The sequence below is a fragment of the Gadus macrocephalus genome, chromosome 9 (assembly GCF_031168955.1).
Source record: "Gadus macrocephalus chromosome 9, ASM3116895v1".
Taxonomy (NCBI): Eukaryota; Metazoa; Chordata; class Actinopteri; order Gadiformes; family Gadidae; genus Gadus; species Gadus macrocephalus.
This window is the reverse complement of record NC_082390.1, coordinates 10,973,554-11,000,594: the sequence shown is the minus strand read 5'-3', so window position 1 is coordinate 11,000,594 and position 27,041 is coordinate 10,973,554. Positions and strand designations below refer to the sequence as shown.

Sequence of the window (27,041 nt, the reverse complement as noted above, 5' to 3'; positions counted from 1 at the left end):
AATATATGGATATTTAGAAACGTACATTGAGACTTGATTATTTCTATCATATCAGCATGTTACTCATGGCAGGCGCTAAATTGATTGATTTGATATTTGAGATAGCACCAGAGCATGGCAAGATCATAATACATGTAGATCCGTAGTTTGGAGGCAGGGGACAAAAACAGAAACAAGCGACGATTAGAAAACACTCATTGTACAGCATGTCAGGTTAAAAGTGCCCCGGAGAAACAGACGCACATTCAAGGCAATGAATCACACCTCACCGTCCCCAAGTGGCTGTGTGTGTAGGACCCCTTCCCCCTAGTAGTGGTGTGTATAGGGCCCCTAGTGATGGTGTGTATAGGGCCCCTAGTGGTGGTGTGTATAGGGCCCCCATCACCCAAGTGGTGGTGTGTGTAGGGCCCGTAGTGGTGGTGTGTATAGGCCCCCTAGTGCCAGTGTGTATAGGGCCCTTCAGGCTCTTTACATAGCGGCCCAATGTTCCAGAATGACTGTACTAATCAGGGACAATACTTGGATTGTGAAAACATAGATTATTTATTCAATGAAAAATACAGTTGGCAGTATGTACATATCACACACAAAAACACTGTGAATTATGGGATGTGAGGTCCATATCTGAACTAACTTGGTCCCTGGGACCAAACCTCATCCTTCTCCTCCAGGGAGGAGAACCAAGGCAGACATCATCACCCGGGCAACAAAACGGACAAATGACAGGGCAGCGATGAAGGGTCCTGGCTCATGAATGGGGGTCTCCTCTGTCACGATCCTGAACCCCCTTCATGTCCCCTTTGTACCAATGAACCATCCTGGTCAGAGCATCATCCCTTCACTCCCATTTGTAAACCTTCAGCATCTTCTCTGTGAGCGAGGCGAGGTAGTGATCTCCGTTCACCTCCAGGGGGCAGATGTCCAACACAGGCAGATCAGCAGGCAGCTTCTGGATCAGAGCTCCGGACCCAGCGTCCCACACCTGCAACACATGGGGTTAGCATGGACGGTTAGTGGCTAGCATGGACGGTTAGTGGCTAGGATGGACGGTTAGCGGCTAGGATGGACGGTTAGTGGCTAGGATGGACGGCTAGTGGCAAGGAAGTAAGGCTAGTACATGGTTCCTCAAACTCCTGACTCAACTGTCTCCGGACTCTGATCAAATAATTATTTCCATATGTATTATTTGCATTATCTAGAAAGAAATCGAACTTCTCCTTTTTCTCCACTCTACATCCTGTGTTGTAGTCCTAATACATCCTGTGTTGTAGTCCTAATACATCCTGTGTTGTAGTCCTAATACATCCTGTGCTGTAGTCCTATTACATCCTGTGTTGTAGTCCTCACCATGGTGGAGTTGGAGGCCTCATCTCCAGCGCAGACCAGCATGGCGCCCCCTGCTGGGCTGGGGAACACAGCGTTCCTGGTGAGCAGCTTGCAGGAGGAGCCGGCGTTGAAGGTCTGGACCGGTGAGCAGGAGCAGGCCCCTCCAGGGAGGGAGCCCTGCAGGGAGGGGACCAGCTGGGGCACACGGGTCAGCTCCATCAGCACGCAGCGCAGAGACGGGTTGGAGCGCCCTGTGGTCAAAGGTTACATTCACCACCTCATTATTCACTGTGTTCACACATGACTCCATGTCCGAGGATATGACCTCAGCCTCCTCACTTCTCCACTCACAAGGACCGATAAGGAGGGGGTTCGTTACCATGACCAGACTTCTACTGCTATCCATCCGCTACTATAGTGATGCTTTAACGCTACTCCTGTCCATCCGCTACTTTAACCCTACATTAACACAACTACTCCTGTACCGCATTACCGGTAGGTGAGAGTTTAGGGTGAGGGTACCGGGGGGGTAGGTGAGGGTTAAGGGTGAGGGTACCTGGGCAGTAGGTGAGGGTTAAGGGTGAGGTTTTTGGGTGAGGGTGAGGGTACCTGGGCGGTAGGTGAGGGTTAATGGTGAGGTTTTAGGGTGAGGGTACCTGGGCGGTAGGTGAGGGTTAATGGTGAGGTTTTAGGGTGAGGGTACCTGGGCGGTAGGTGACGAGGCAGTGGCGGGTGGCCGTCTCCACCTGGATGTCGATGCAGCCGGCCGCCTCCAGGGGGAGCTGGTGCGGTCGGTAGCTGGTGCCCTCCAGCTGCTCCCAGAAGTACCCCCCCTCCAGGGAGCCGGCCAGCAGCCCACCACAGGGGAAGGGGCCGGACCCCACCCGCGGGATGTAGGACAGGGACGGCACCGGAGACCTGGGGGGAGGGGGGAGGGAGACAGTGAGCCAGTGAGCCAGTGAGTGAGTCCGCCAGTGAGTGGGTGGGTGAGTGAGTGGGTGAGTGAGCGAGTGGGTGAGTGAGTGAGCGAGTGGGTGAGTGAGTGAGCGAGTGGGTGAGTGAGTGGGCGAGTGGGTGAGTGAGCGAGTGGGTGAGTGAGCCAGTGAGTGAGTGAGCCAGTGAGTGAGTGAGCCAGTGAGTGAGTGAGCCAGTGAGCCAGTGAGCCAGTGAGCCAGTGAGCCAGTGAGTGAGTGAGCCAGTGAGCCAGTGAGCCAGTGAGCCAGTGAGTGAGTGAGCCAGTGAGCCAGTGAGCCAGTGAGCCAGTGAGTGAGTGAGCCAGTGAGTGAGTGAGCCAGTGAGCCAGTGAGCGAGTGAGCCAGTGAGCGAGTGAGTGAGTGAGCCAGTGAGTGAGTGAGCCAGTGAGCCAGTGAGCGAGTGAGCCAGTGAGCCAGTGAGTGAGTGAGCCAGTGAGTGAGTGAGCCAGTGAGCCAGTGAGCGAGTGAGCCAGTGAGCGAGTGAGCGAGTGAGCCAGTGAGTGAGTGAGCCAGTGAGTGAGTGAGCCAGTGAGCCAGTGAGTGAGTGAGTGAGTGTTACCTGGCTCCGAGCGGCAGCAGCTCCTGGACGTGGGTGCTAGTGTCTCTGGTGTCGTAGACCAGAACCGAGCCGTTGAGAAGTCCAGCGTAAACATAGTTACTGTTGTCAAGGCTCCAGCAGCAGCTCCACACAGGCTTCCCAGCGTTGTAAGTTTGGACGACCGTGTTCGTCAGCAAACTAGAACAATCAGAAAACACCTGGACTGGTCAGTTTATGACAAGAGTGTATGTTTATGTCCCTGTGAGGACGTGGTGTGTATCTCCCTGTGAGGACCTGGGGGGGGGTATCATCGTCCCTGTGAGGACCTGGGGGTATGTATCTATGTCCCTGTGAGGACCTAGTGTGTATCTATGTCCCCGTGAGGACCTAGTATGCATCTATGTCCCTGTGAGGTCCTAGTGTGTATCTATGTCCCTGTGAGGACCTAGTGTGTATCTATGTCCCTGTGAGGTCCTAGTGTGTATCTATGTCCCTGTGAGGACCTGGTGTGTATCTATTTTGCTGAGGACCTGGTGTGTATCTATGTTCCTGTGAGGACCTGGTGTGTATCTACGTCTCTGTGAGGACCTGGTGTGTATCTATGTTCCTGTGAGGACCTGGTGATCTTCAGCGTGTTGTCCAGGGAGGCGGAGAGCATCAGGCTGTCGTCCCGGCGGTTGAAGGCCAGGCCGCGGATCTGTTTGCTGTGGATGTGGATGTACTGACTGGCCTTCATGTTCACCGTGCTGATCTTCTTCACGCCGTAGCCTGAGGACGAGAGGCGGGGTCAACAGGAGGACAGAGGGACGCTCGGCACACAGACGGACGGGCGGGTTAGCCACCTGGGACCAGCGTGGCCTGGGGCGAGGGCTGGGAGGCAAGCAGGCAGCCCAGGGGGCCGCAGAAGGCCAGGACCCGGCAGCCCCCGGCCTGGGACACCAGCACGCCCTTGGAGAAGGTGTAGTGGCCGCCCCCCCGGGGAGCCTCCGTCCGCTGGGACAGACCCCCTGTGGACCAGGAGGCTCCGCCCGCCTGAGACATCAGCGTCCGGATATCCTGGAGGACAGAGGATCAGAACACCGTGGTCAGCAACAGCTCTGAACACTGGTCACCAACAACTCCTCTGCAGTAAGACGTTGGGGAGACCCACCTGGACCTGTTTCCGGAGTTTTCCACATTCCTCCGTCACCACCTGGAGCTGCATGCGGCACTGAGCCGACTCCAGCTCCGCCTTCCTGCGTAGAGTCTGCTCCTCCGCCAGACACCTGTCACCACAACATGTAGAGTTACACAGGAGCATCTAACCCCAACCTCTGAGCCCACCCTAACCCGAGCCCACCCCAACATCTGAGCACACCCAAACCCTAACCCCTAACCCTGTGAGGTTAGACAGCTCAGCCAGAACACGCCTTCTGGTTCCAGACCACTGTGATGGAAAATCTACATGTTGTTACGTTTTTTGTCCATGAACTTAACTTTTGTTACTATTTTGTGTGATGCATATATTGCCTGCCTTTTAATCTCCTTGTGGGTCATCTAAAGTGTGAACCTTTGGGTTTCGTGTGATGCATTTTATTGCCTGCCTCTTCCTCTCCTTTTGTGAGATGTATTCCGTTTCCTTGCAATCCTTTGATGTGTGGGCCTGCCTGCACCTCAACCCCCTTGAATGGCATCCAGGGGAGCTTCAATTGTAAAGATTACCATCTGGTAAACAAAGGCTTTTGGTTTATTGGGGGACACACCCCCTCCAGAACCCAACCCAAGTGAATAAAAACTCACGACTTGGAACACTCGGTGGATTTTCTCCGAACGTACCTTTAGAGTATGAAGTAAGATGCAGGGAGAACTCCCATCTGAGGCCTCAGATTATTGTAGTGTATGCCTGTTATGTTGTTTGTTGATGCATGTAGTGATGTATCTTTATTCGTACTTTTATTACAAATATATATGACGACCAATTTGTCTACAAGTATTGTGTGCTTTTTGCATCTAAATATCTCATCTGCCTTAGATGCAAACTCTGATAGAGAAATTGCCACGACACCAGCAGACTGGTTCGTGAAGGTGACTGAACCATCGTGTACCAGCACAGAACGACAGCTACGAGAGCGTTCTACGTTCTAGGGTCGGCGTTCTACGGGTCTCTCGATTACATCACATGACGAGAGTTCGGGTTAGTTAGGGGGCTCGGGTTAGTTAGGGGGTCAGGGTTAACCAGGGTAAGGGCAGTCCTCACTTCTTCATGGCCTCCTGCTCCGAGTTGTCCACGGCGCGGAGTTTACGGGCGTACAGCAGAACGATGTCCGACCGCTTGGCCTTCTTGTTGCACTGCAGACGAACCAACAGGCAGTACAAACATTTTCAATCGAAAGAGTAGAAACACTACAGGTAGATGCAAACAGCAGGCAGATGAGCGGCAAAACCCCCTGACTGACTTTTTCATCAGTTTGCTAAGACGCTCCCGTAGGTTCAGTGAAGCCATAAAGGACAAGATGATCAGAAGTATAATAATCTGCTCTCATTAGGGATCGTTATTTAAATGAGTCACAGCACCGTCTGTTCACCGGATGATTGACAGGTGTCTCAGCCACTCACCTGAGGACACTTGCCGGCCTGCCCCTGGCCCTTGAGCCAGCGCTTGATGCAGGCGTGTCCGAACAGATGTCCGCAGCGCAGCGTGGCCAGCCGGTGCTCGCCCGCCGTCGCCCACAGCTCAAAGCAGATGGGGCAGGTGTCCCCCTCCCCCTCCTCCGATTGGCTGGGCTGGAAGGACGGTGTGGCCACCGGGACACAGGGCGGAGTCACAGTGGCCGGAGGCGGGACCACGGGGCCCAGCTGAAATCGATGACAAGAGCAGAGCTTGACATCGTCCACACCTTAACTAGGGTTAGACAGCATAGAGAGGTCATTAAGGTGCAGGTAGGGGTTAGACAGTACAGAGACAGGTCATTAAGGAGCAGGTAGGGGTTAGACAGTACAGAGACAGGTCATTAAGGAGCAGGTAGGGGTTAGACAGTACAGAGACAGGTCATTAAGGTGCAGGTAGGGATTAGACAGTACAGAGACAGGTCATTAAGGGGCAGGTAGGGATTAGACAGTACAGAGACAGGTCATTAAGGAGCAGGTAGGGATTAGACAGTACAGAGACAGGTCATTAAGGAGCAGGTAGGGGTTAGACAGTACAGAGACAGGTCATTAAGGAGCAGGTAGGGGTTAGACAGTACAGAGACAGGTCATTAAGGAGCAGGTAGGGGTTAGACAGCATAGAGAGGTCATTAAGGAGCAGGTAGGGGTTAGACAGTACAGAGACAGGTCATTAAGGAGCAGGTAGGGGTTAGACAGCATAGAGAGGTCATTAAGGAGCAGGTAGGGGTTAGACAGTACAGAGACAGGTCATTAAGGAGCAGGTAGGGGCTAGACAGTGCAGAGACAGGTCATTAAGGAGCAGGTAGGGGCTAGACAGTGCAGAGACAGGTAGAGGTTAGAGAGTACAGAGAACGTCCTGGAGTTGTGAAAGGAGTCATTGTGTACCCCAGAGGTTAGAGGGGTTAGAGTGTGTGACCACCAGTTCCTCACCTGGACACGCCCCCCTGCAGTTTCATTTGTCGGGGCGCTGGGTTCTGGACACCAGGACACAAACAGCAGGGTTAGCATCTCTGTTAGCTTCAGGGCATAGTGCAGCTAACAGCTAGCGATGCTCGTGCAGCTAGCGATGCCTGCTATGGCTTAAATTATAACTAGTACTACCGCCATGATAGTATTATTACGCCCCTTTTCCGTCGACAGTACCAGCTAAATGTTCACCATCACCGAAATGTTGTACCTGGTATCTGGTACTTCTTTAGTCTCACCTCTATGGCGACACATTAGTGCCATAATTCACTAATGTGATAAAAGATGCATTCGGGCGTATTATATTATTCCACACGCGTAGATATTAACTGCGAGCGCGCAAATGATCTCTGCGCGCGCGCAAATTACCTCTGCGCGCGCAAAACAGCCTCTCGCGCGCGCAAATTACCTCAGCGTGCGCAAAACAGCCTCTCGCGCGTAACAGCCTCTCGCGAAAGATGTTTTTACGCTCGCTCGAATTTAATTTTGGAAAAATGGGGGAGGGAACCAAGGCAGGGCGGGCTTTCCTATGATTGGCCGTTTCTGAAGCGCGATATTTGATTGACAGCCCTCCTCAGCCCTCCTCTCATTCAATTCTGAATTGTTCAGTAAATGGCTGAAACGAGTTACGTATTGTAACTCCAGATTCTATGAGTATAGGCGCAGCCTTTTAAGTGTCGGCCTCATTGTCCTTTAAATAGCTGAAGAAAAGCTGTTTATTGGGAGCAGAACGTCCGCCGGCGCCCGACTATATCTGCGAAATGCGGACGTCGTTGAGGCACGCCGCACGCGGACGTAATTGAGGCCCACGCTGTTGGTGGTCGGGGATTACACATTTTTCAGTGCTACAGCTCACGCCTAGGGATAACCCAATAGCAATAGCCTTAAAAGGCTGTGCCTATACTCATAGAATCTAGAGTTACAATACGTAACTATCGTTTCAGCCATTTACTGTACAATTCAGATTGGAATTGAATGAGAGGAAGGCTGAGGAGGGCTGTCAATCAAATATCGCGCTTCAGAAACGGCCAATCATAGGAAAGCCCGCCCTGCCTTGGTTCCCTCCCCCATAGTGCCAAAATTAAATTCGAGCGAGCGTAAAAAGATCTTTCGCGAGAGGCTGTTACGCGCGAGAGGCTGTTTTGCGCGCGCTGAGGTAATTTGCGCGCGCGAGAGGCTGTTTTGCGCGCGCAGAGGTAATTTGCGCGCGCGCAGAGATCATTTGCACGCTCGCAGTTAATATCTACGCGTGTGGAATAATATAATACGCCCGAATGCATCTTTTATCACATCAGTGAATTATGGCACTAATGTGTCGCCATACACCTCCGTCAAGGTTCCAAGAGAGCTGTTCTGATACTGGTTTGACGTAAACAGGCTGCTGGCCACTGATTGGACAGACTGGACGAGCGCAACGTCCGAACCCGACACCCACTATCTTTAAACACTATCATCAGCGTTCAGTCAACAATAGTTATTGATTATTGAACATGGCAGGATCAGCGCGCAAGAACACGGCGTGGACCGTGACAGTGGTGGAGACACTCCTGTGTGTAGCCCCGTCTGTTTATGTTTTGTGTGGATAAGTACGTCAATGCAGTTTAGCGTATTCGTGCTATGACGACCCGCTCACGTTGAAGAGGTACTTTATTCTAGATGGAAACACGACATGCCTGGAACCCAACCAAGTTGTTCCACGCCAATGTCCCTGTGAGGACCTAGTGTGTATCTATGTCCCTGTGAGGACCTAGTGTGTATCTATGTCCCTGTGAGGACCTAGTGCAGGGTGTCTACAGGTATAAACAAATTAAATTTAAGACTTTTTAAGACTTTTTAATACCACTTCTTAATGAAATTTAAGACCAAACTTACGATGGAAAAACAAATCAAAAGGGGAAATATACAGTAATCTTTCCAAGTAAACACACTGATGTCTGATAATAACCGGTTGAGTTTAAGAACATTGGCTAAATGTGTGTAATGCGAAAAGAGAACACAAAAATGTCATTAGTCCTCAATTATATTCATTATTTTCAGAGCATTTAGGTCCCATAAACAAATGCTTCTAAAATCAAGTAAATAAATAAAAAATACTGTTCCTTTCGAATAAAATAATAAATACAATAACTACATAAATAAATGGCAATTTCAAGTGCTTTTGAAGTGCAAAATATAACTTAATATAACTTGTGTGAGTGTGTGTGTGACAGACATCCTTTGAATCAACCAAAATCAAAAGATAATAATAATAAACAAAACACTGACCCTAGATGATAAACCAATAAACAGGAGCCCTGGCAGTGGCGTAATCGGGGGGGTGGGGTTAATATCCCCTCAAATCTAGGCTACGAGAATCAGCCCTAAACAAATGCAAGAAGTTCCGATCATTTGAACGACAGCAAGAAAATAACATTTGCAATTAAAGTGCACAATGGAAACATAGGACATTGTTCGTGTTTTACTACTCAAAGCATTCCAGGGATTGAGGTACAGTGGCAAGTTAGCGATCAAAGCAACAGGTAGACCACCTACCAAAATCAGAGCAACATAACGTTAGCTACCAATGGAGTTGAATGAATGATGTGCTAACGTTCACATATTAGAACGTAACGTAAATGTAAAACGTTTTGTTTTTTTGCTGTCTCACACTGTGATAAATATGTTTAAGTAACCTCCGGATAAATATGTTTAAGTAACCTCCGTTTAATTTCCATAAACTGTTAGTTCGTTGTAAGGTAAAATTAATACATTGCTAGCGGGCGGAAATAGCACTGACAGGACTAGAAAGCTAGTTAGCAGGCTAGCCAGCTATTAGGCTATCTAATCACTTGTATGTAGACGCTTTAGCTGCGCAGTAGTCTACGCTCTGACCTAACCAAAGACAACGCAGCGCACAGGCTACCGGAAAAATAAAATATTTGGCAGAAAAGATTGCCCGCATTTTCGCACTGACATGGCACACAAATATTTAAGACCAATGCAATCTGAATTTAAGACAATTTAATACTTTTTAAGGCCTTATTTTGATGAAAATTGATTTACGACTTTTTAAGACTTTTTAATACCCCGCGGCCACCCTGTAGTGTGTATCTATGTCCCTGTGAGGACCTAGTGTTTATCTATGTCCCTGTGAGGACCTAGTGTGTATGTCCCTGTGGGGAGCTGTTCTGGTACTGTCGGTGGAAAAGAGGCATTAGTTACTACCATGATAGTACTATTAGTTACTACCATGTTAGCACTAGTTACATCCATATAGTAGTTTCTATCTTTAGAGTACTAGTTACTACCTTGATAGTACTAGTTACTCCCATGATATCACTAGTTACTTCCATGATAGTATTAGTTAATACCTTGATAGTACTAGTTACCTCCATGAAAGTACTAGTTACCTAATACTAGTGGAATAAGTCCACCTGGACATGCCGGTATTCAGGAGGCCTGATGTTAAACAAGAGTCACCTGTTGACCCAGCAGGGGGCCCCAGAGCAGCAGAGGCCCCCAGCGAGGGGCCCGGGGCCTGCTCCTCGGTGTCAGAGCCGCTGATGTCGGTGCTGCTGCCGGACCCCTGGAGGGCCTCGCTGGCGGCCGGGGCCCGCAGCAGGAAGTCCAGGAAGGCTCTGGAGGGCGGAGCGAGTCCCCGTCTACACACACACACACCAAAGAGAACCAAATCAAATCTCGGGTTCTCCGCCACAATGCAGCAGTTCTGGTTGGCGGTTTCAGCACTCTTAAAGGGCTCTATGGGTCTTTAAAATCCGAGGGGGGGTGTTTTGCGTTTGCTCACTCGTGTATCAAGCAGTCGCGCACAAAATAGACTTCAAAGTTGATCGGCCTCTTCCCGATCTCCAGTCCCTGCTGCAGAGCAAATTCAAATTGCCTGCAAGACGGGCTGGGGGTCTAACACCGTAATATATATCAACTATAACCGCATTTCACATTAATCGCAAATATCCCGCTGCTTCGGGTTTTCCTTTGTAGGCGTGTTGAGAGGAGGCGTGGACGAATCCGCTGTCAGTGCTTGTGCAGTGTATCAGTGATACGCAGGTTTATCCAATAAGTGGTAGTGTACCCGCGCACCATTGGCATACGCGCGCCTGTCTCTGTGTGCGTGTGTGAACGAGAATGACAGGGAGAAAGAGTGCTATGCGGAGATGGACGAACGGAACGATATTTATATTTCATAGTAACACCATAGTAACGCGCCACACATTGGTCTATGTATGGAAAACACTGGAGTTCTAATTGGCCGACGGATCCGTCGCTGCCTGAAAAGTTGAACCTTTCTCAACTTTTTGAAACAGGCCACGGAGCCGCCAGAACGGAAGGTCCCGCAATGCATTTCGAGAGTGCCCCATGCAAAAGTCAATGAGATCCATCAACGGATCACCGAGGGCGTGTCTGACGTATGGGGGAGTAGTCTTTGTAGACGCAGCCTGCAGCCAATCAAATCACCCCCCCGCTTAAAGCCGCCTTTTTCCTGCTTGTTGTTGTTATTGCAAAATGGATCCCGTGGTCGCAAGGAGAGTGTTGCCCCTGTACGTGTTCAGGGACTGGTCAAACAGAATTGTGAGATTGCCCACAGCAATGATAACTTGTCAAAAATGTGATTTCATTAGACAGAGTCCAAGTTGCGTCACAGTAGTGTATTTGCATAACAGCGATCTGATTGGCCGACGGATCCGCCGCTGCCCGTAAAGTTGAACATTTCTAAACTTTTCACGAAGGCCACGGAGCCGACAGAACGGACAGACACACAATGCATTTCGAGACCTCCCCATGCAAAGTCAATGAGATCTGTCGACAGGCGCATGTAGTGTGAATGTAAGGTAAGGTTCTCCATATCCACCTGGTCCTCCGGCGGGGCTGGGTGGCTGCAGGCCCCCGTGCAGCTCTGGGGCGTGGCTCCCCCCTCTGGCCCGGGGCAGAGCGCTGGTTGAAGGCCCAGGTGCTCATGATGGGAGGCGGTTCTTCCTCGTCCAGACCGGTCTCCAGCTCCGGGCTGCTCTCCGAGTCTGACAGAGGGAAGTGGAAACGTGGGCCTCCACCGAGGTCCGGGCCTCGGACTGCCACGACCACAGGCTCCTCGTCCATGTCCATAGCCTCCATCTAGAGTCAAAGGGACGTTACTGGCCTCTACCTAGAGTCACGTTATTAGCCTCTAGATGTTACTGGCCTCTACCTAGTCACGTTACTAGCCTCTACTTAGTCACGTTACTAGCATCTAGATGTTACTAGCCTCTACCTAGAGTCACGTTACTGGCCTCTACCTAGTAGTTACCAGCCTCTGCCTAAAGTCACGTTACAAGCCTCTACCTAGTCACGTGATAGCCTCTGCCTAAAGTCACGTTACAAGCCTCTACCTAGTCACGTGATAGCCTCAAGATGTTACTGGCCTCTACCTAGTCACGTTACTAGCCTTTACTTAGTCACGTTACTAGCATCTAGATGTTACTAGCCTCTACCTAGAGTCACGTTACTGGCCTCTACCTAGTAAAGTTACCAGCCTCTGATGTTACCGGCTTCTACCTAGTCACGTCACTAGCCTCTACCGTGTTACGTTACTAGCCTCTCTAGATGATACTAGCCTCTACCTAGAGCCACGTTACTAGCCTCTACCTAGATCAACGAAAGCACCATAATGAGGCGGTTCAATGAATAATTCCCCTATATGCAACTAGCTGTGTAGCACTATGAGCTAATCTGCTTCATACTCCGCCGACCAGCGGTTATCTCAGCCGGGGGAGATAACCCGACTCCGAGGCGGAGAAGGCCATTTTAGCTGCCGACCAGCAGTTATCTCTGCCGTGGGGGAAGATTGTGTTGTTGGGACTTGCCTGCAGGAGAGCAGCTGTAGCTCGGTAGGCTAGTCCGGCTGAACCCGCCCTAGGATGAGACGTGCGGGGCTCGAGCTACCGGTCAGCATACGGAGGGCTAACTCTTCTCGGTGCTGCGGACTCGTCGTAAACAAACATCGTCTGGAGCCGCGAGTTCCGCTCGAATCTCCCCGCGCCGAGTTTCAAGCCCCGCCCCTTCTGGTGTGTGTGCGTGTGTGTGTGAGAAAGACAGAGAGACAAAGAGAGAGAGACAGAAATAGAGAGAGACAAATAGGGAGAAGGACAGACAGAGAGAGAGAGAGCGAGAGCGAGCATGTGAAGGTGTTCTGTATGATTCACAACATTAAAAAGAATAAAAGATCATTCCAAACTGACGATTGGTTGAAAGATGTTTTATTTATAAAGACAGCAACACAACTAGCCTAGCATGCTTTAAGACTTGTTCCACCAAATAACAATATAATAATATCATATAAAAATATTATATCATTGTAGTACTGCAGTAGAAATATTGGCCTTTCCGTATTGTATGGATATATTTTGGGCGTAAATATATTTGTAATTTGGTTAGCTATGAAGTTATTATGAACACCATCATTATTAAGGTACTAACATCTTCATCATAAAAAAAAAACCTCATCTTCAAACACCACCGTCACCAAACACCCTCATCCTGAAACACCAATAAACACCATCATCACCACACAACCTCATCATCAAACAACCTCATCATCAAACCCCATCATCCTCAAATACACCCCTTCATCACCACCATCATCATCAAACACCATCATCATCAAACCACAACCAACATTCCCGAGTGTGCAACATTGTTACGCCGAAGCGTTGGAGATCAGGGTTAGACTCGTCAAACTCTTCTCCCAGACGTTAACATGTCTCACTCCTCTTCCAGACGTTAACAAGTCTCTCTCCCCTTCCAGATGTTAACTTGTCTCACTCTTCTCCCAGACGTTAACTTGTCTCACTCCTCTTCCAGCTCGTCCACAACTCTGCGCAGTTTATCGACCACCACTAGAGACAGAAAACAGATCTGTAAGTACAGAGTCACCCTTTAACCAGTAGTATGTATGATACTGGCAGTATGTAGGTACTATTGTGCTACTGTGGTGGTACTCTGGTACTATGGTGGTACTGTGTTACTATGGTGTTACTGGGGTACTATGGTTGTACTATTGTGGTACTATGGTTTTATTGTGGTGGTACTGTGGTGGTACTGTGGTACTATTTCCCCTTTTCCACCGACAGTATCAGCTCAACTGGCCACGACTTAGCGTAGCATGACTTGGTTTGGTTCCAGGCACGTCGTATTTCCATCTAGAAAGTACCTCTTCAACGTGGGTGGGTCGTGGTATAGAGAAACCATGGTAAAGATACCATCTATACCAAAGTTTCTATACCGTGGTATGGATGGTATGTATACCACGTTTCTATACCACAGTATATATGGTATCGATACTATGGTAGATATGGCATCTATACTGTGGTATATATGGTATCTATACCGCAGTATAGATTGTATCTATACTGTGGTATATATGGTATCTATACCGTGGTATAGATTGTATCTATACCACGGTATAGATGGTATCTATACTGTGGTATAGATGGTATCTATACCACAGTATAGATAGTATCTATACTGTGGTATGCTGCTCACCTCCAGCTGAAGGTCTTTTGAAGTCATCGAAGGAGCGACAGGCGTCGATGAGTGTCCTCAGAGCTGGGGGGCAGTCGTCTGGCAGACGCTCTACAACCTTCTCCTTTATCACTTTGTTGAAGATGTCAAGACTAGTCGAACAATCTGAACACAGCCTCCCAAATAAGAGGAACCCGTTAGTGGATCAGCCTCGAGTCAGAGTGAGGATTATGATGATTAGATATATGATCATATGATTAGATATACGATCATATGATTATATATACGATCATATGATTACATTTATGATCATATAATTAGATACAAGATCATATGATTAGGTACACGATCATATGATTAGATACGATCATATTATTAGATTTATGATCATATGATTAGACATATGATCATACGATTAGATATATGATCATATGATTAGATATCCAATCATATGATTAGATATACGGTCATATGATTAGATATATGATCATATGATTAGATATATGATCATATGATTAGATATATGATCATTTGATTAGATATATGATCATATGATTAGATATACGGTCATATGATTAGATATATGATCATATGATTAGATATACGGTCATATGATTAGATATATGATCATTTGATTAGATATATGATCATATGATTCGATTTATGATCATATGATTAGATATACGGTCATATGATTAGATATATGATCATTTGATTAGATATATGATCATATGATTCGATTTATGATCATATGATTAGATATACGGTCATATGATTAGATATATGATCATTCGATTTATGATCACATATCTTGTTCTTCAATATTGGGGGCTTGGAGGTGGTGCAGATTTTTGGAACATCAACTTTTACCTTCAAAAGGTTTCTTGCGAGTTGCAATTTCCCACAAGACAATCCCAAAGCTGCAAAAGAATACAGAATAAAGAATACAGATTTAGAGTTTGGTAAGGTCATTGATAAAGGACAGACTGCAGCTGTGATAAAGGACAGACTGTAGCTTTGATATAGTTAGACTGTAGCTGTGATAGAGGACAGACTGTTGCTGTGTTGAGGCCTGTAGCAGTAGCAGTTTATGGTGCTTCAGGGTGTTTGTTTGTGTGTGTCTCACCTGTAAATCTCACACTTCTTGTTGTAGACATAGTTGACGTTCTGGAGCTGCTGGGGAGAGCAGTACCGCAGTGAGCTGGTCAGCCCGTCGGAGCTCTTCCTCAGAGACGTCTCCGTCTTTGCCAGCTCTAGACCCCCCAGCTGAAATCCAACACTTGGTCAACCTCTCACCTTCTCCCTCTCACCTTCTCCCTCTAACACTCACACTGTCACCTTCACCCTCTCACCCTCTCACCTTCACTCTCACCCTTTCACCTTCACCCTCTCACCTTCACTCTCACCATTTCAGCTTCACCCTCTCACCTTCACTCTCACCTTCACCCTCTCACTCCCTCACCTTCACTCTCACCCTTTCACCTTCACCCTCTCACCTTCACTCTCACCTTCACCCTCTCACTCCCTCACCTTCACTCTCACCCTTTCACCTTCACCCTCTCACCTTCACCCTCTCACTCTCTCACCTTCACTCTCACCTTCAACTTCTCACCTTCACTTCTCATTCTCTCACCTTCTCACCTTCACCCTCTCACCCTCTCACCTTCACTCTGTATCCCTCGGCGACGAGGAACTTGCTGCTGTTGATGCAGCCGTGAACCTTGGTCTTGTCCTCTGTCTGGTGGAGGCTGTGGGACGTAACCATGGAAACACAATCATTCAGTAGCTGGACGGTCCAGGATCCATAGAGAGGGGACTGATGGAATATGTAAGGGATACTGTATAGAACGCCGGTCATTATCAGGAAATAAGCCCCGACAGGGCGAACCAGGGCGAGCGTCTTGCTTCCCCCTGAAGGGCTTATTTTAGATAATGACCGGCGTCTATACATTATCCCGCTTATCGCACGGCTACTTGCCAAAACAAAAAAATATCTTCTATCTAGAGACAAAAAATCCACTTTCCCTCCAGCTCCCTACTGTCTAACCCTCCAGCTCCCTACTGTCCAACCCTCCAGCTCCCTATTGTCTAACCCTCCACCTCCCTACTGTCCAACCCTCCACCTCCCTATTGTCTAACCCTCCACCTCCCTACTGTCCAACCCTCCAGCTCCCTATTGTCTAACCCTCCACCTCCCTACTGTCCAACCCTCCAGCTCCCTATTGTCTAACCCTCCACCTCCCTACTGTCTAACCCTCCACCTCCCTACTGTCTAACCCTCCACCTCCCTACTGTCTAACCCTCCACCTCCCTACTGTCTAATCCTCCATCTCCCTACTGTCTAACCCTCCACCTCCCTACTGTCGGACCCTCCAGCTCCCTACTGTCTAACCCTCCATCTCCCTACTGTCTAACCCTCCACCTCCCTACTGTCGGACCCTCCAGCTCCCTACTGTCTAACCCTCCATACCGACCGGTAGAGGCCCCGGGCGGCGTCCAGGCTCATGCCGGCCCGGCGGGCCCAGGTCAGGGCCCGGGGGCTGTCCAGGACCTGACGGAGACTCCCCTTCTCACAGTACTCCATGACTATCAGGAAGGTGGGCGACGGCCCTGCAGACACACAGCATGCTGGGTAAACCCAATGCTGGGGTCTACCTCCTAGTCCTACCTCAGAAGGCCCTAGCTCTAGGGTTAGGGTCTATCCCTAGGTCTAGGGTTAGGGTCTAGCCCTAGGTCTAGGGTTAGGGTCTAGCCCTAGCTCTAGGGTTAGGGTCTAGCCCTAGGTCTAGGGTTAGGGTCTAGCCTTAGGTCTAGGGTTAGGGTCTAGCCCTAGCTCTAGGGTTAGGGTCTAGCCCTAGGTCTAGGGTTAGGGTCTAGCCCTAGCTCTAGGGTTAGGGTCTAGCCCTAGGTCTAGGGTTAGGGTCTAGCCTTAGGTCTAGGGTTAGGGTCTAGCCTTAGGTCTAGGGTTAGGGTCTAGCCCTAGCTCTAGGGTTAGGGTCTAGCCCTAGCTCTAGGGTTAGGGTCTAGCCCTAGGTCTAGGGTTAGGGTCTAGCCTTAGGTCTAGGGTTAGGGTCTAGCCCTAGCTCTAGGGTTAGGGTCTAGCCCTAGGTCTAGGGTTAGGGTCTAGCCCTAGCTCTAGGGTTAGGGTCTAGCCCTAGGTCTAGGGTTAGGGTCTAGCCTTAGGTCTAGGGTTAGGGTCTAGCCTTAGGTCTAGGGTTAGGGTCTAGCCCTAGCTCTAGGGTTAGGGTCTAGCCCTAGGTCTAGGGTTAGGGTCTAGCCTTAGGTATAGGGTTAGGGTCTAGCCCTAGGTCTAGGGTTAGGGTCTAGCCCTAGGTCTAGGGTTAGGGTCTAGCCTTAGGTCTAGGGTTAGGGTCTAGCCCTAGCTCTAGGGTTAGGGTCTAGCCCTAGGTCTAGGGTTAGGGTCTAGCCCTAGGTCTAGGGTTAGGGTCTAGCCCTAGGTCTAGGGTTAGGGTCTAGCCCTAGCCTACAGGTAGACGCTCTGGTCTTTACCGTTCTCGTCCTGGACACAGATGCCGAACATCCGCAAGATGTTGGGGGACTCGAAGCGCCGCATGGTCTCTATCTCCTTATGGAAAACCCTCTGAACGTCGCTATGGAAACACACAGAAACAGAGACATGGAAACACACAAAGACAGAGACATAAAAACAGAGAAGTAGAAACACAGAAACACAGAGGCATAGAAACAGAGACGTAGACAAATAGAAACATAGAAACAGAAACATAGAAACAGAACAGATAGAACATGGTCGAAGAGATGAAAAATAAGTGTGAACCAAGCGAACGATTATGATATTTAAATGATTCAATTATAATTTTGTGCAGTGTAGGGTGTAGTATTTATTTAATAGTGTGCACTGACTCTAATGTGCTTCCTCGTGTTGATTAGTATTTGTAGCGTGTACTGACTAGTTACGCTAGGGTTAGTCAGTGTGTATTGACTAGTGACGTTAGGGTTATTCAGTGTGTAGTGACTAGTTATGGGTAGTTAGCGGCCCTACTGCGAGGAGGTGGAGGCGGTAGTGGTGAAGCGTTTGATGGCGACGGTGAACTTGTTGTATTCTCCCCTGTAGACCTCAGAGGTCGGCGAGGTCATGAAGGGCTGGGTGTCATAGGTCAACTCGGCTGCTGCGATCACCCTGATGTCCTGATTCACCATCCTGGATTTACTGACTGACACATGCAGGCACACACACACAACCATACACATGTACGCACACACACACAACCACGCACATGTACGCACACATGCATCCACACAGTAGACAGCGGTCAGTAAACAGGCAGACAGACAGGCAGGCCGACAGACAGACAGAGAAACAGAAGGACAGACAAGCTGTCAGGCTAACAGACAGACAGACAGACAGACAGGCAGGCAGGCAGGCTGACAGACAGACAGACAGACAGACAAACACACAGACAGACAGACAGGCTGTCCGGCTAACAGGCAGGCAGGCAGGCAGGCAGACAGGCAGGCAGGCAGACAGAGACAGACAGACAGACAGACAGACAGGACTTACCGGTCTGGATCAGAGTCTCTACTGTGCCCCGGAGCTTCTGGACGTCTTCCTGTGTGGCGTTCACAGTCTCCTGTGTGGCGTTCACAGTCTCCTGAGTGGCGTTCAAAGTCTCCTCGAGGACTGGAGGAGAGGAGAGACCTGGTTACCGTGGCGACCCATCCCGTGGTGACGAGGGCCTGGTGACCGTGGCGACCCACCCTCTGGGGACGAGGGCCTGGTGACCATGGCGACCCACCCCCTGGGGACGAGGGCCTGGTGACCGTGGCGACCCACCCCCTGTTTACCGTGCCGCCCGGGTCTTACTCTGCCGGAAGTGGCTGGCGTCGTCCTGCTGGTCGTCCTGGTCCTCAGCGCGGCGCCGGGCCTCCTCGAAGGCAGAGCGGGAGGAGTGGCTCTGCTCCACCTGGAGGGCCAGAGACAGCACCTGGGGAGGACAGGGAGGGTTAGACAGTACAGAGACAGCACCTGGGGAGGACAGGGAGGGTTAGACAGTACAGAGACAGCACCTGGGGAGGACAGGGAGGGTTAGACAGTACAGAGACAGCACCTGGGGAGGACAGGGAGGGTTAGACAGTACAGAGACAGCACCTGGGGAGGACAGGGAGGGTTAGACAGTACAGAGACAGCACCTGGGGAGGACAGGGAGGGTTAGACAGTACAGAGACAGCACCTGGGGAGGACAGGGAGGGTTAGACAGTACAGAGAGGGAGGGTCAGACAGTACAGAGAGGGAGGGTTAGACAGTACAGAGACAGCACCTGGGGAGGACAGGGAGGGTTAGACAGTACAGAGAGGGAGGGTCAGACAGTACAGAGAGGGAGGGTTAGACAGTACAGAGACAGCACCTGGGGAGGACAGGGAGGGTTAGACAGTACAGAGAGGGAGGGTCAGACAGTACAGAGAGGGGGGGTTAGACAGTACAGAGACAGCACCTGGGGAGGAGAGGGAGGGTTAGACAGTAGAGAGAGGGAGGGTTAGACAGTAGAGAGAGGGAGGGTTAGACAGTACAGAGACAGCACCTGGGGAGGAGAGGGAGGGTTAGACAGTAGAGAGAGGGAGGGTTAGACAGTAGAGAGAGGGAGGGTTAGACAGTACAGAGACAGCACCTGGGGAGGAGAGGGAGGGTTAGACAGTAGAGAGAGGGAGGGTTAGACAGCACAGAGACAGCACCTGGGGAGGACAGGGAGGGTTAGACAGTAGAGAGAGGGAGGGTTAGACAGTACAGAGACAGCACCTGGGGAGGAGAGGGAGGGTTAGACAGTAGAGAGAGGGAGGGTTAGACAGCACAGAGACAGCACCTGGGGAGGAGAGGGAGGGTTAGACAGTAGAGAGAGGGAGGGTTAGACAGTAGAGAGAGGGAGGGTTAGACTGTACAGAGACAGGTCCTTAGGGTGCAGGTTGGGGTTGGACTGTACAGAGACAGGTCATTAGGGAGCAGGTTGGGTTAGAGAGTACATAGACAGGTCATTAGGGAGCAGGTTGGGTTAGAGAGTACAGAGACATGTCATTAGGGAGCATGTAGGTTGGACAGTACAATACCGTATGTATACAGTACCTGGTAGGCGTCGTTGAGCCGGTCGTTGACATCGGCAAAGTCCTCCCCCAGGTGATACGCCCGTGCCAGCCGCTTCAGGAGGCGGGCGTCGGCATACTTCCTGATCAGGTCCTCAGCCAACCGGAGCGTCAACATTAGCTTCTCCAGCCCCGCCTTCACATTGGAGTCAGCAGTGGAAGCCCCGCCCCCCAAGGCGGTCACCAGCCCCGCCAGCTCCCGGACGCGCTCGGCCACGCGCTCACAGCGCTTCCTGTTGGCCTGGACCTCCCCCACCAGATGGTAGATGGAGGTGGCCAGGCTCAGGATGGGCTCGATGGTCTCCATCATGTAAACCTGAGTCAGAGGTCATTCACTCATCATTCAGAATTAGAATATTGTTTTTTTATATGGAAAGGGTCCACAGGGGGGCGCTATAACTCAAACCTCCACAGCTGTGACTACAGGGGGCGCTATAACTCAAACCTCGACGGCTGTGACCACAGTGGGAGCTATAACTCAAACCTTTAGTGATGAGAGTCATGCCCTGTTCTATTTCATTCCTACTGACCGCCAGAGGCGGTGCTTTAGCACTGGATGTTCCATCTCGCGCATGCGCAGGTCGAGTAATTATACCAAAAAAGTCACCTGTGACACCTGGGTGACCCGAGAAAGTCTATATATTCCGGAGTCACCCGAGGTTCTGTTCCTTCTATTTTCTCGCGGTAGCGTACTAGCAGGACACACAAACATTGTTTGTTGTAAGAGATACCATATTAGCTTGTCGCAAGTAGCCTTGTAACCCAAGGGTTGGTGCCTCGATTTAACTTCGTCCACCAAGGGCTGCGACTTGCAATTAGTTTGATTTCGGCAGGGGTGAGTAAAGTGTGTAGGCTACGCGTAGTCGACTATCCGTCGGCTAGCGCGGCAGCTGATTTCACCTTTCTACCCTTTGCTTTAATTTGCTCAGAGCATTAATTGGCGGCTGGTTTTTCAGTCGCTGTGTTATTCTTTCGGTCTCGCACCGTTTCTCGGGTGCGTTCGCCTAAGCCCGGTTGCTCATTTGTATGCGCCAGTGCGCGGCTTGGGGTCCAAGCCGCCGTCACTGTATTTATTTAGCCAGTTGCGCTCTTTGATTAATCGCCAGTGAGTGGCTTGGGTTTCCAAAAGCCGTCACTGTATTTTCCTGGCGCCGTCACTCTATTGTCGGGCGCATTATTGCTCGGGTGCTCTCGCCTGTAGCTTGATTGCCTAGCCTGCGCTGATTGCTCTCCGGTGGGCTGCTTGGATTACCAACGCTCGCCGTCACTGTGTTGTTGCCGGGGTGTCGCGTCGTTGCTCGGGTGCTCTCGCCTAGAACTCGATTGCCTAGCCTGTATTAATTTGCTCTCCAGTGGGCTGCTTGGGTTTCCAAGGCTCGCCGTCACTGTTATTGTCGGAGTCAAGTGTCGCGTCGCTCGGGTGCTCTCGCCTGTAGCTCGCCGTCACTGTTATTATCGGGCTGTCGCGTCGTTGCTTGGGTGCTCTCGCCTAGAACTCGATTGCCTAGCCTGTATTAATTTGCTCTCCAGTGGGCTGCTTGGGTTTCCAAGGCTCGCCGTCACTGTTATTGTCGGAGTCAAGTGTCGCGTCGCTCGGGTGCTCTCGCCTGTAGCTCGCCGTCACTGTTATTATCGGGCTGTCGCGTCGTTGCTTGGGTGCTCTCGCCTAGAACTCGATTGCCTAGCCTGTATTAATTTGCTCTCCAGTGGGCTGCTTGGGTTTCCAAGGCTTGCCGTCACTGTTATTGTCGGGGTGTCGCGTCGCTCGGGTGCTCTCGCCTGTAGCTTGCCGTCACTGTTATTGTCGGGGTGTCGCGTCGTTGCTCGGGTGCTCTCGCCTAGAGCTCGATTGCCTAGCCTACTGATTAATTTGCTTGCAATTAATTTGCCGACATGCTAAGCGCCCATAGTTGTGTCACCTGCATGGCCTCCCTGCAGGCGGAGGATGGCCATGACCAGTGCCCTGCGTGTCTCGGGGTTGAACACCTCAGGGAAGCAGTGTCAGATAACCCGTGCATGAACTGTAGTTTCATGCCTCATGCACTGAGGCTAGCTAGGTTGGCTGAGGTGGAGGGCAGACCAGGGTTGCCCCCTTCGGGTCTTGGTCCTAGTGGCACCAGGCGCCGTGCCTCGGCAGCTGGGGGACCCCCCGGGAAGTCCCGTAAGGTCGAAAACTTGGCGAACCAAGTGAATAAGCTCTCGGATGAGGTTGCTCAGATTAAAGCCCTCCTACAGAACCTCCAGCCAGCTCAGGGTGTACCAGCCGCGGCCCCTGCGGCTGCGCAACCCACTTATACAGAGGATGACATGCTGTCTACAGCTGCGTCCTGTAGCCTCTTTGCAGAGGAGGAGGAGCAAGCGTCCCTTGCCTCTCAGGCGTTCTCTCAAGGGTCTCTGGGCGGCTCGGCTAGAGGGTCAGTGTCCGGCTGCGACACTGTTAGACCAGCCGTGCGAATGGCCCTGGCAAGACTGGGGTTGGATGAAGCTCTTGTTTCATCTGCACCTGTGAACGCCTTTTTTCCACAGGCCGCTCAACCTTCCGTTTTCTCTTTGCCCCCCTCTGAGCCGTACATCGCAGAGCTTCATAGATGCTGGCCAGATTCAAGGGCTCTCTCCCATCACTCTAGTGATAGCAGAGGCCTGGCAACTATGGCCAATGCTGATTCTTATGGCTTGGACCGGTTGGCTCCGATTGAGCCTGCTATAGCGTCCCTGGTTGTCTCCCCGGACGAGGCTCTGAGAACCGATGCGCGCTGCCCTCGGCCCCAGTGCCGGATTACAGATGACCTCCTTACCAGGAGTTACAACATTGCTGCCCGTGTGGGACGTCTTGGGAATTCGCTCTCTCACATCGTTCTGGCGCTGTCTCAGACTATACGTGGGTCAGGTGCTGATCCTTCAGCACAGACCCTCAGTGATGCTTCACTGCAAACTTTTGCTTACATGACTAGGGAGCTAGGCAGGTTAATGTCAACTGTTACGTTGGCGCGCCGCCAGGTTTGGCTGGCGCAGTCACCACTTTCGGAGGTGTGTTGACGGACCCTCCGTTCTCTTCCAGTGGTCCCAGGCCAGACATTTGGGCCAGCTGCTCTTCAGGCCCTGGAGCGAAGTGTACAGGTTGGCCAGGCTAGCCAGCAGTTTGCTAGCTTACGGCGTGCACCTCTGCTTCATTCTAGGCCGGGGGCCTCTGCGGTACCCCATGCCTATAGCTCTCAACCACGTTCAGGTGGACAATCGAGGGGCCAGCACTTCTCAGCACGGGCTGGCCAGCGCCGTAGCTCTGCGCCACGGGTGGCATTTCAGGCGCCAAGAGGTTCGGCGCCCAGCCGCCGCCCCCCCAGGGCCCCTAGGGGCAGGGGGGGTAGGTACTGAAGTCCAAGGGCCGGTCGTCGGACGCTTTTCTCAGCGGCACTTGAGCTACTGGCAAGAGCAGACCACAGACCCTTGGATAGTGTCCACGCTATCCAACGGGTACACACTACAATTCCGACGCCGGCCCCCAACTTTCAGCGGGATCAAGGTTACCGTGGTCACCAATCCCGACAGATCCCTGGTCCTGAGACAGGAAGTAGCCACCCTCCTTGGGAAGGGTGCTATCGAAGTAGTAGAACCACAAGAACAGCTCGATGGGTTCTACTCAACCTACTTTCTGGTACCGAAGAAGGATGGCGGGTTTCGCCCCATTCTGGACTTGAGAGGGCTGAATCAGTTCCTCAAGGTTCTTCCCTTCCACATGCTGCGTGTTGCGGACGTCCTCCAGGCTATCGCTCAGGGGGACTGGTTCGTATCAATAGACCTGAAAGACGCTTACTTTCACGTCCCTATTACCCAACGTCACAGGCGGTTCCTCCGCTTTGCTTTTCTGGGCAAGGTTTACCAGTTCAGGGTTCTTCCGTTCGGGCTGTCTCTGGCCCCGCGTATATTTACACGTGTGTAGCAGCAGCCCTGTCACCATTACAGGCCACAGGTATGGCGATACTGCCATACCTGGACGACTGGTTGGTCATTTCCCCAACTCGGGAGCAGGCGGTCAGGGACACAGCCATGCTCCTCAGCCATGTGGACCGGCTTGGCCTTATGGTCAACTTTACCAAGAGCAACCTTACACCATGTCGGGTTGTGAGCTATCTGGGGCTGGTGCTCGACTCGGTGGCCATGCGAGCCTGCCTCTCTCCAAAGCGCGTAGCTACCATTCTGCAGCTGCTACAGCGCTTCAGGCGGGGGAAGTTGCTGGAATACAGCCTCTTCCTTCGACTGATAGGTATGCTGACCTCAGCATCCATGGTGGTCCCACTAGGCCTTCTGGAATTGCGTCCCCTTCAGATCTGGGTGAATGGTCTCCACTTGGACCCCAAGTGGCAGAGACACAAGATGGTCAGGGTGTCTGGGCGGTGCCTTCGGGCCCTCAGACCCTGGAGAGAGAGGGCATACCTGATTGCGGGGTCGCCCTTAGGGAGGATAGCTTCCCGGCGGGAGGTTGTGGAGACGGACGCCTCCCTTTCCGGCTGGGGTGCAGTATGGCAGTGCAGGACTGTCAGAGGCCAGTGGGATGCCCAGCAGAGACTGGAGCATATAAATGTGCTGGAACTCCTTGCGGTGTTCTTAGCTCTCAGGCACTTCCTTCCAGTTCTGAGGGGCCGACATGTTCTTGTCCGGACAGACAACACCTCCACAGTCTACCACGTCAACCATCAGGGGGGCACCAGATCGAGGCAGAGCCTGCGGGTCACGCAAAGGCTCCTTCCGTGGGCGTTCCCCCATTTTCTAAGCCTGAGGGCTGTCCATGTTCCAGGTGTCCGGAACACAGCGGCAGACCTTCTCTCTCGCCAAGGGCCACCCCCCGGAGAGTGGAGACTCCATCCGGAGGTGGTGGGGATGATTTGGGACAGGTATGGCAGGGCAGTGGCGGATCTCTTTGCTTCCGAAGAGACCACCCACTGTCCCCTTTGGTTCTCCTTGACGGAGAGGACCAGTCCCCTAGGGCAGGACGCTCTGGCTCATGCTTGGCCAGACAGCCTGCTTTATGCATTTCCCCCAATTCCGCTTTTACTGGCAACGCTGGACAGGGTCCAGCGTGGCTGTCACAGCCTACTTCTGGTGGCTCCACATTGGCCAGGAAGGCCATGGTTCCCACCATTACTGAAACTCCTCAACGGAGAGCCTTGGTGCCTCCCAGAGAGACAGGACCTTCTGTCTCAGGTAGGCGGACGCATATGGCACACGAATCCTGGCCGCCTGCGGCTGTGCGTGTGGCCCCTGAGAGCCAGGATCCACTGCTGACGTCTTGCGACCAGTCAGTGGTCCGTACTATTTTTAGTTCAAGGGCACCCTCCACTAGGTTGCTTTATGCAAACAGGTGGAAGTTGTTTTCACAGTGGTGTGTGGCGCGGGGCGAAGTCCCGGAGACCTGCTCAGTGGTAGTGATACTACACTTTCTGCAGTCTGTGTTGGACAACAGAAGAGCTGCGTCTACCCTGCGTGTTTATATGGCCGCGATCTCAGCCACACACGCAAGGGTGGATAACCAGACGGTAGGGTCCCACTACCTAATCAGGCAGTTTCTGAAGGGAGCCCAGAGGCTTCAACCGCCGCGATCCCTGAGGGCACCATCATGGGACCTGAAAGTAGCTCTGAGGTCCTTATGTCTACCCCCATTTGAGCCACTAAGTCAGGCAGACCTGACGCGGCTGTCCATGAAGACGGCATTTCTCCTCGCCATTGCAACTGCAAAACGGGTCGGTGAACTCCATGCCTTGTCAGTAAGCCAGGCGTGTTTGCGCTGGCACGCAGATGGGTCAGGAGTGGTGCTCTGGCCGAACCCATCCTTCCTACCCAAACGATTGTCTCCCCATCATGTAAACCAACCAATCGAGTTGGCTGCTTTCAATCCCCCAGGCTCTCTAGGGGGTGCAGAAAGAGTGTCAGACCTGTTGTGCCCGGTGCGGGCGCTTAGGGCATACGTTGAAGCGACAACCAGCTTACGTAAGACAGATAACCTCTTTGTCTGTTACGGGGGCTGCAGGAAGGGGGCTGCCCTGTCTAAGCAGAGACTCTCCCACTGGGTTGTGGATGTGGTCTTGAATGCCTATAGGGCACAGGGGCTCCCTATGCCCTTGGCCGTTAAGTGCCACTCTACCAGGAGTATGGCTACTTCATGGGCTGCCTTGAAGGGGGTTCCACTTCAGGACATTTGCTCCGCGGCTACATGGTCCTCATCATGTACGTTTGCCCGATACTACAGGGTTAATGTCGCTGCTCCTCATCCTGTGGCGACGGCTGTCCTGTCGGCGGCTTCGAGCCCTTGATTGAAGTGAGCACTCTTCGTGACCTTTTTGGTATTAGTCATCCAGTGCTAAAGCACCGCCTCTGGCGGTCAGTAGGAATGAAATAGAACGATAGTTACGTATGTAACTACGGTTCTATGAATTCCGGATGACCGCCAGAGTTCTCTGTCACTCAGACTTCTCAGATTCCGCGAGAAGATCCAGTTGGAACAGAACCTCGGGTGACTCCGGAATATATAGACTTTCTCGGGTCACCCAGGTGTCACAGGTGACTTTTTTGGTATAATTACTCGACCTGCGCATGCGCGAGATGGAACATCCAGTGCTAAAGCACCGCCTCTGGCGGTCATCCGGAATTCATAGAACCGTAGTTACATACGTAACTATCGTTTTATATTAAGATAAATACGATGAGTGAAAATGAGTCGCTATCGTTCAATTATTCCCAAGTCCACTTCAGAGACATCAAGGACCTCAGGTTATGTGGAAGGCTTTGATATCACAGGTGGACAGAGGTCCCAGGGTCAAATTAAAAGGACCACTGATGTTTTTAGAATGGGATTCAATGGAGAAAAACTCTGACCTCTACCATTGAACCCCTCCAAGTTGTCAAAGTTGGCACCCATATAGAATCCGCACTTAGGCTGGGGTCCAGAATGTGAAGTACAGCTTCAGCGACAGGGGGCACCATAACTCAGACCAGCC

General features: G+C 51.4%; 2 protein-coding genes and 1 long non-coding RNA gene across 4 annotated transcripts in view; all 3 read right to left on the bottom strand.

The window, feature by feature from the left end:
• Nucleotides 1-524: 524 nt before the first annotated feature.
• Nucleotides 525-12,495, bottom strand: rfwd3 (ring finger and WD repeat domain 3). The gene is made up of 13 exons (XM_060060762.1): nucleotides 12,285-12,495; nucleotides 11,297-11,556; nucleotides 9,910-10,091; nucleotides 6,415-6,458; nucleotides 5,434-5,673; nucleotides 5,075-5,166; nucleotides 3,989-4,103; nucleotides 3,681-3,894; nucleotides 3,456-3,606; nucleotides 2,860-3,036; nucleotides 2,030-2,244; nucleotides 1,348-1,577; nucleotides 525-982 (listed from the first exon to the last, which is right to left on the bottom strand). The coding sequence occupies exons 2-13, from the start codon at nucleotides 11,554-11,556 to the stop codon at nucleotides 839-841; spliced, it is 2,064 nt and encodes a 687-aa protein (XP_059916745.1). The 5' UTR covers nucleotides 12,285-12,495; the 3' UTR covers nucleotides 525-838.
• Nucleotides 6,467-9,900, bottom strand: LOC132464424 (uncharacterized). Its single transcript, XR_009527257.1, has 3 exons — nucleotides 9,559-9,900; nucleotides 7,777-8,197; nucleotides 6,467-6,689 (listed from the first exon to the last, which is right to left on the bottom strand). It is a non-coding gene; the product is annotated as an uncharacterized LOC132464424 (long non-coding RNA).
• A 610-nt stretch (nucleotides 12,496-13,105) lies between the features above and the next one.
• LOC132464410 (mixed lineage kinase domain-like protein) overlaps nucleotides 13,106-27,041 on the bottom strand; it is a 14,957-nt gene continuing 1,021 nt past the window's right edge. The window contains exons 2-12 of one of the 2 annotated variants that reach the window (XM_060060767.1): nucleotides 20,036-20,368; nucleotides 18,785-18,905; nucleotides 18,482-18,601; nucleotides 17,963-18,134; nucleotides 17,452-17,552; nucleotides 16,416-16,551; nucleotides 15,605-15,689; nucleotides 15,068-15,207; nucleotides 14,812-14,861; nucleotides 13,963-14,106; nucleotides 13,106-13,316 (exon numbers count right to left, since the gene is read on the bottom strand). In XM_060060767.1, coding sequence (XP_059916750.1) covers nucleotides 13,267-13,316; nucleotides 13,963-14,106; nucleotides 14,812-14,861; nucleotides 15,068-15,207; nucleotides 15,605-15,689; nucleotides 16,416-16,551; nucleotides 17,452-17,552; nucleotides 17,963-18,134; nucleotides 18,482-18,601; nucleotides 18,785-18,905; nucleotides 20,036-20,362 — 1,446 coding nt within the window. In that variant the 5' untranslated portion in view covers nucleotides 20,363-20,368 and the 3' untranslated portion in view covers nucleotides 13,106-13,266. Of the gene's footprint in view, nucleotides 13,317-13,962; nucleotides 14,107-14,811; nucleotides 14,862-15,067; nucleotides 15,208-15,604; nucleotides 15,690-16,411; nucleotides 16,552-17,451; nucleotides 17,553-17,962; nucleotides 18,135-18,481; nucleotides 18,602-18,784; nucleotides 18,906-20,035; nucleotides 20,369-27,041 lie in introns of those variants that run through there. The other variant, XR_009527254.1, reaches the window with a different exon arrangement.

Coding starts and splice junctions, on each gene's coding strand:
- rfwd3 (XM_060060762.1), bottom strand. CDS start 11,556: ATGGAGGCTATGGACATGGACGAGGAGCCTGTGGTCGTGGCAGTCCGA. Junction 5,167..5,433: donor AGGCCGGCAAGTGTCCTCAG/GTGAGTGGCTGA, acceptor GTTCGTCTGCAG/TGCAACAAGAAGGCCAAGCG. Junction 4,104..5,074: donor GAGCAGGAGGCCATGAAGAA/GTGAGGACTGCC, acceptor TTGTGGTGACAG/GTGTCTGGCGGAGGAGCAGA.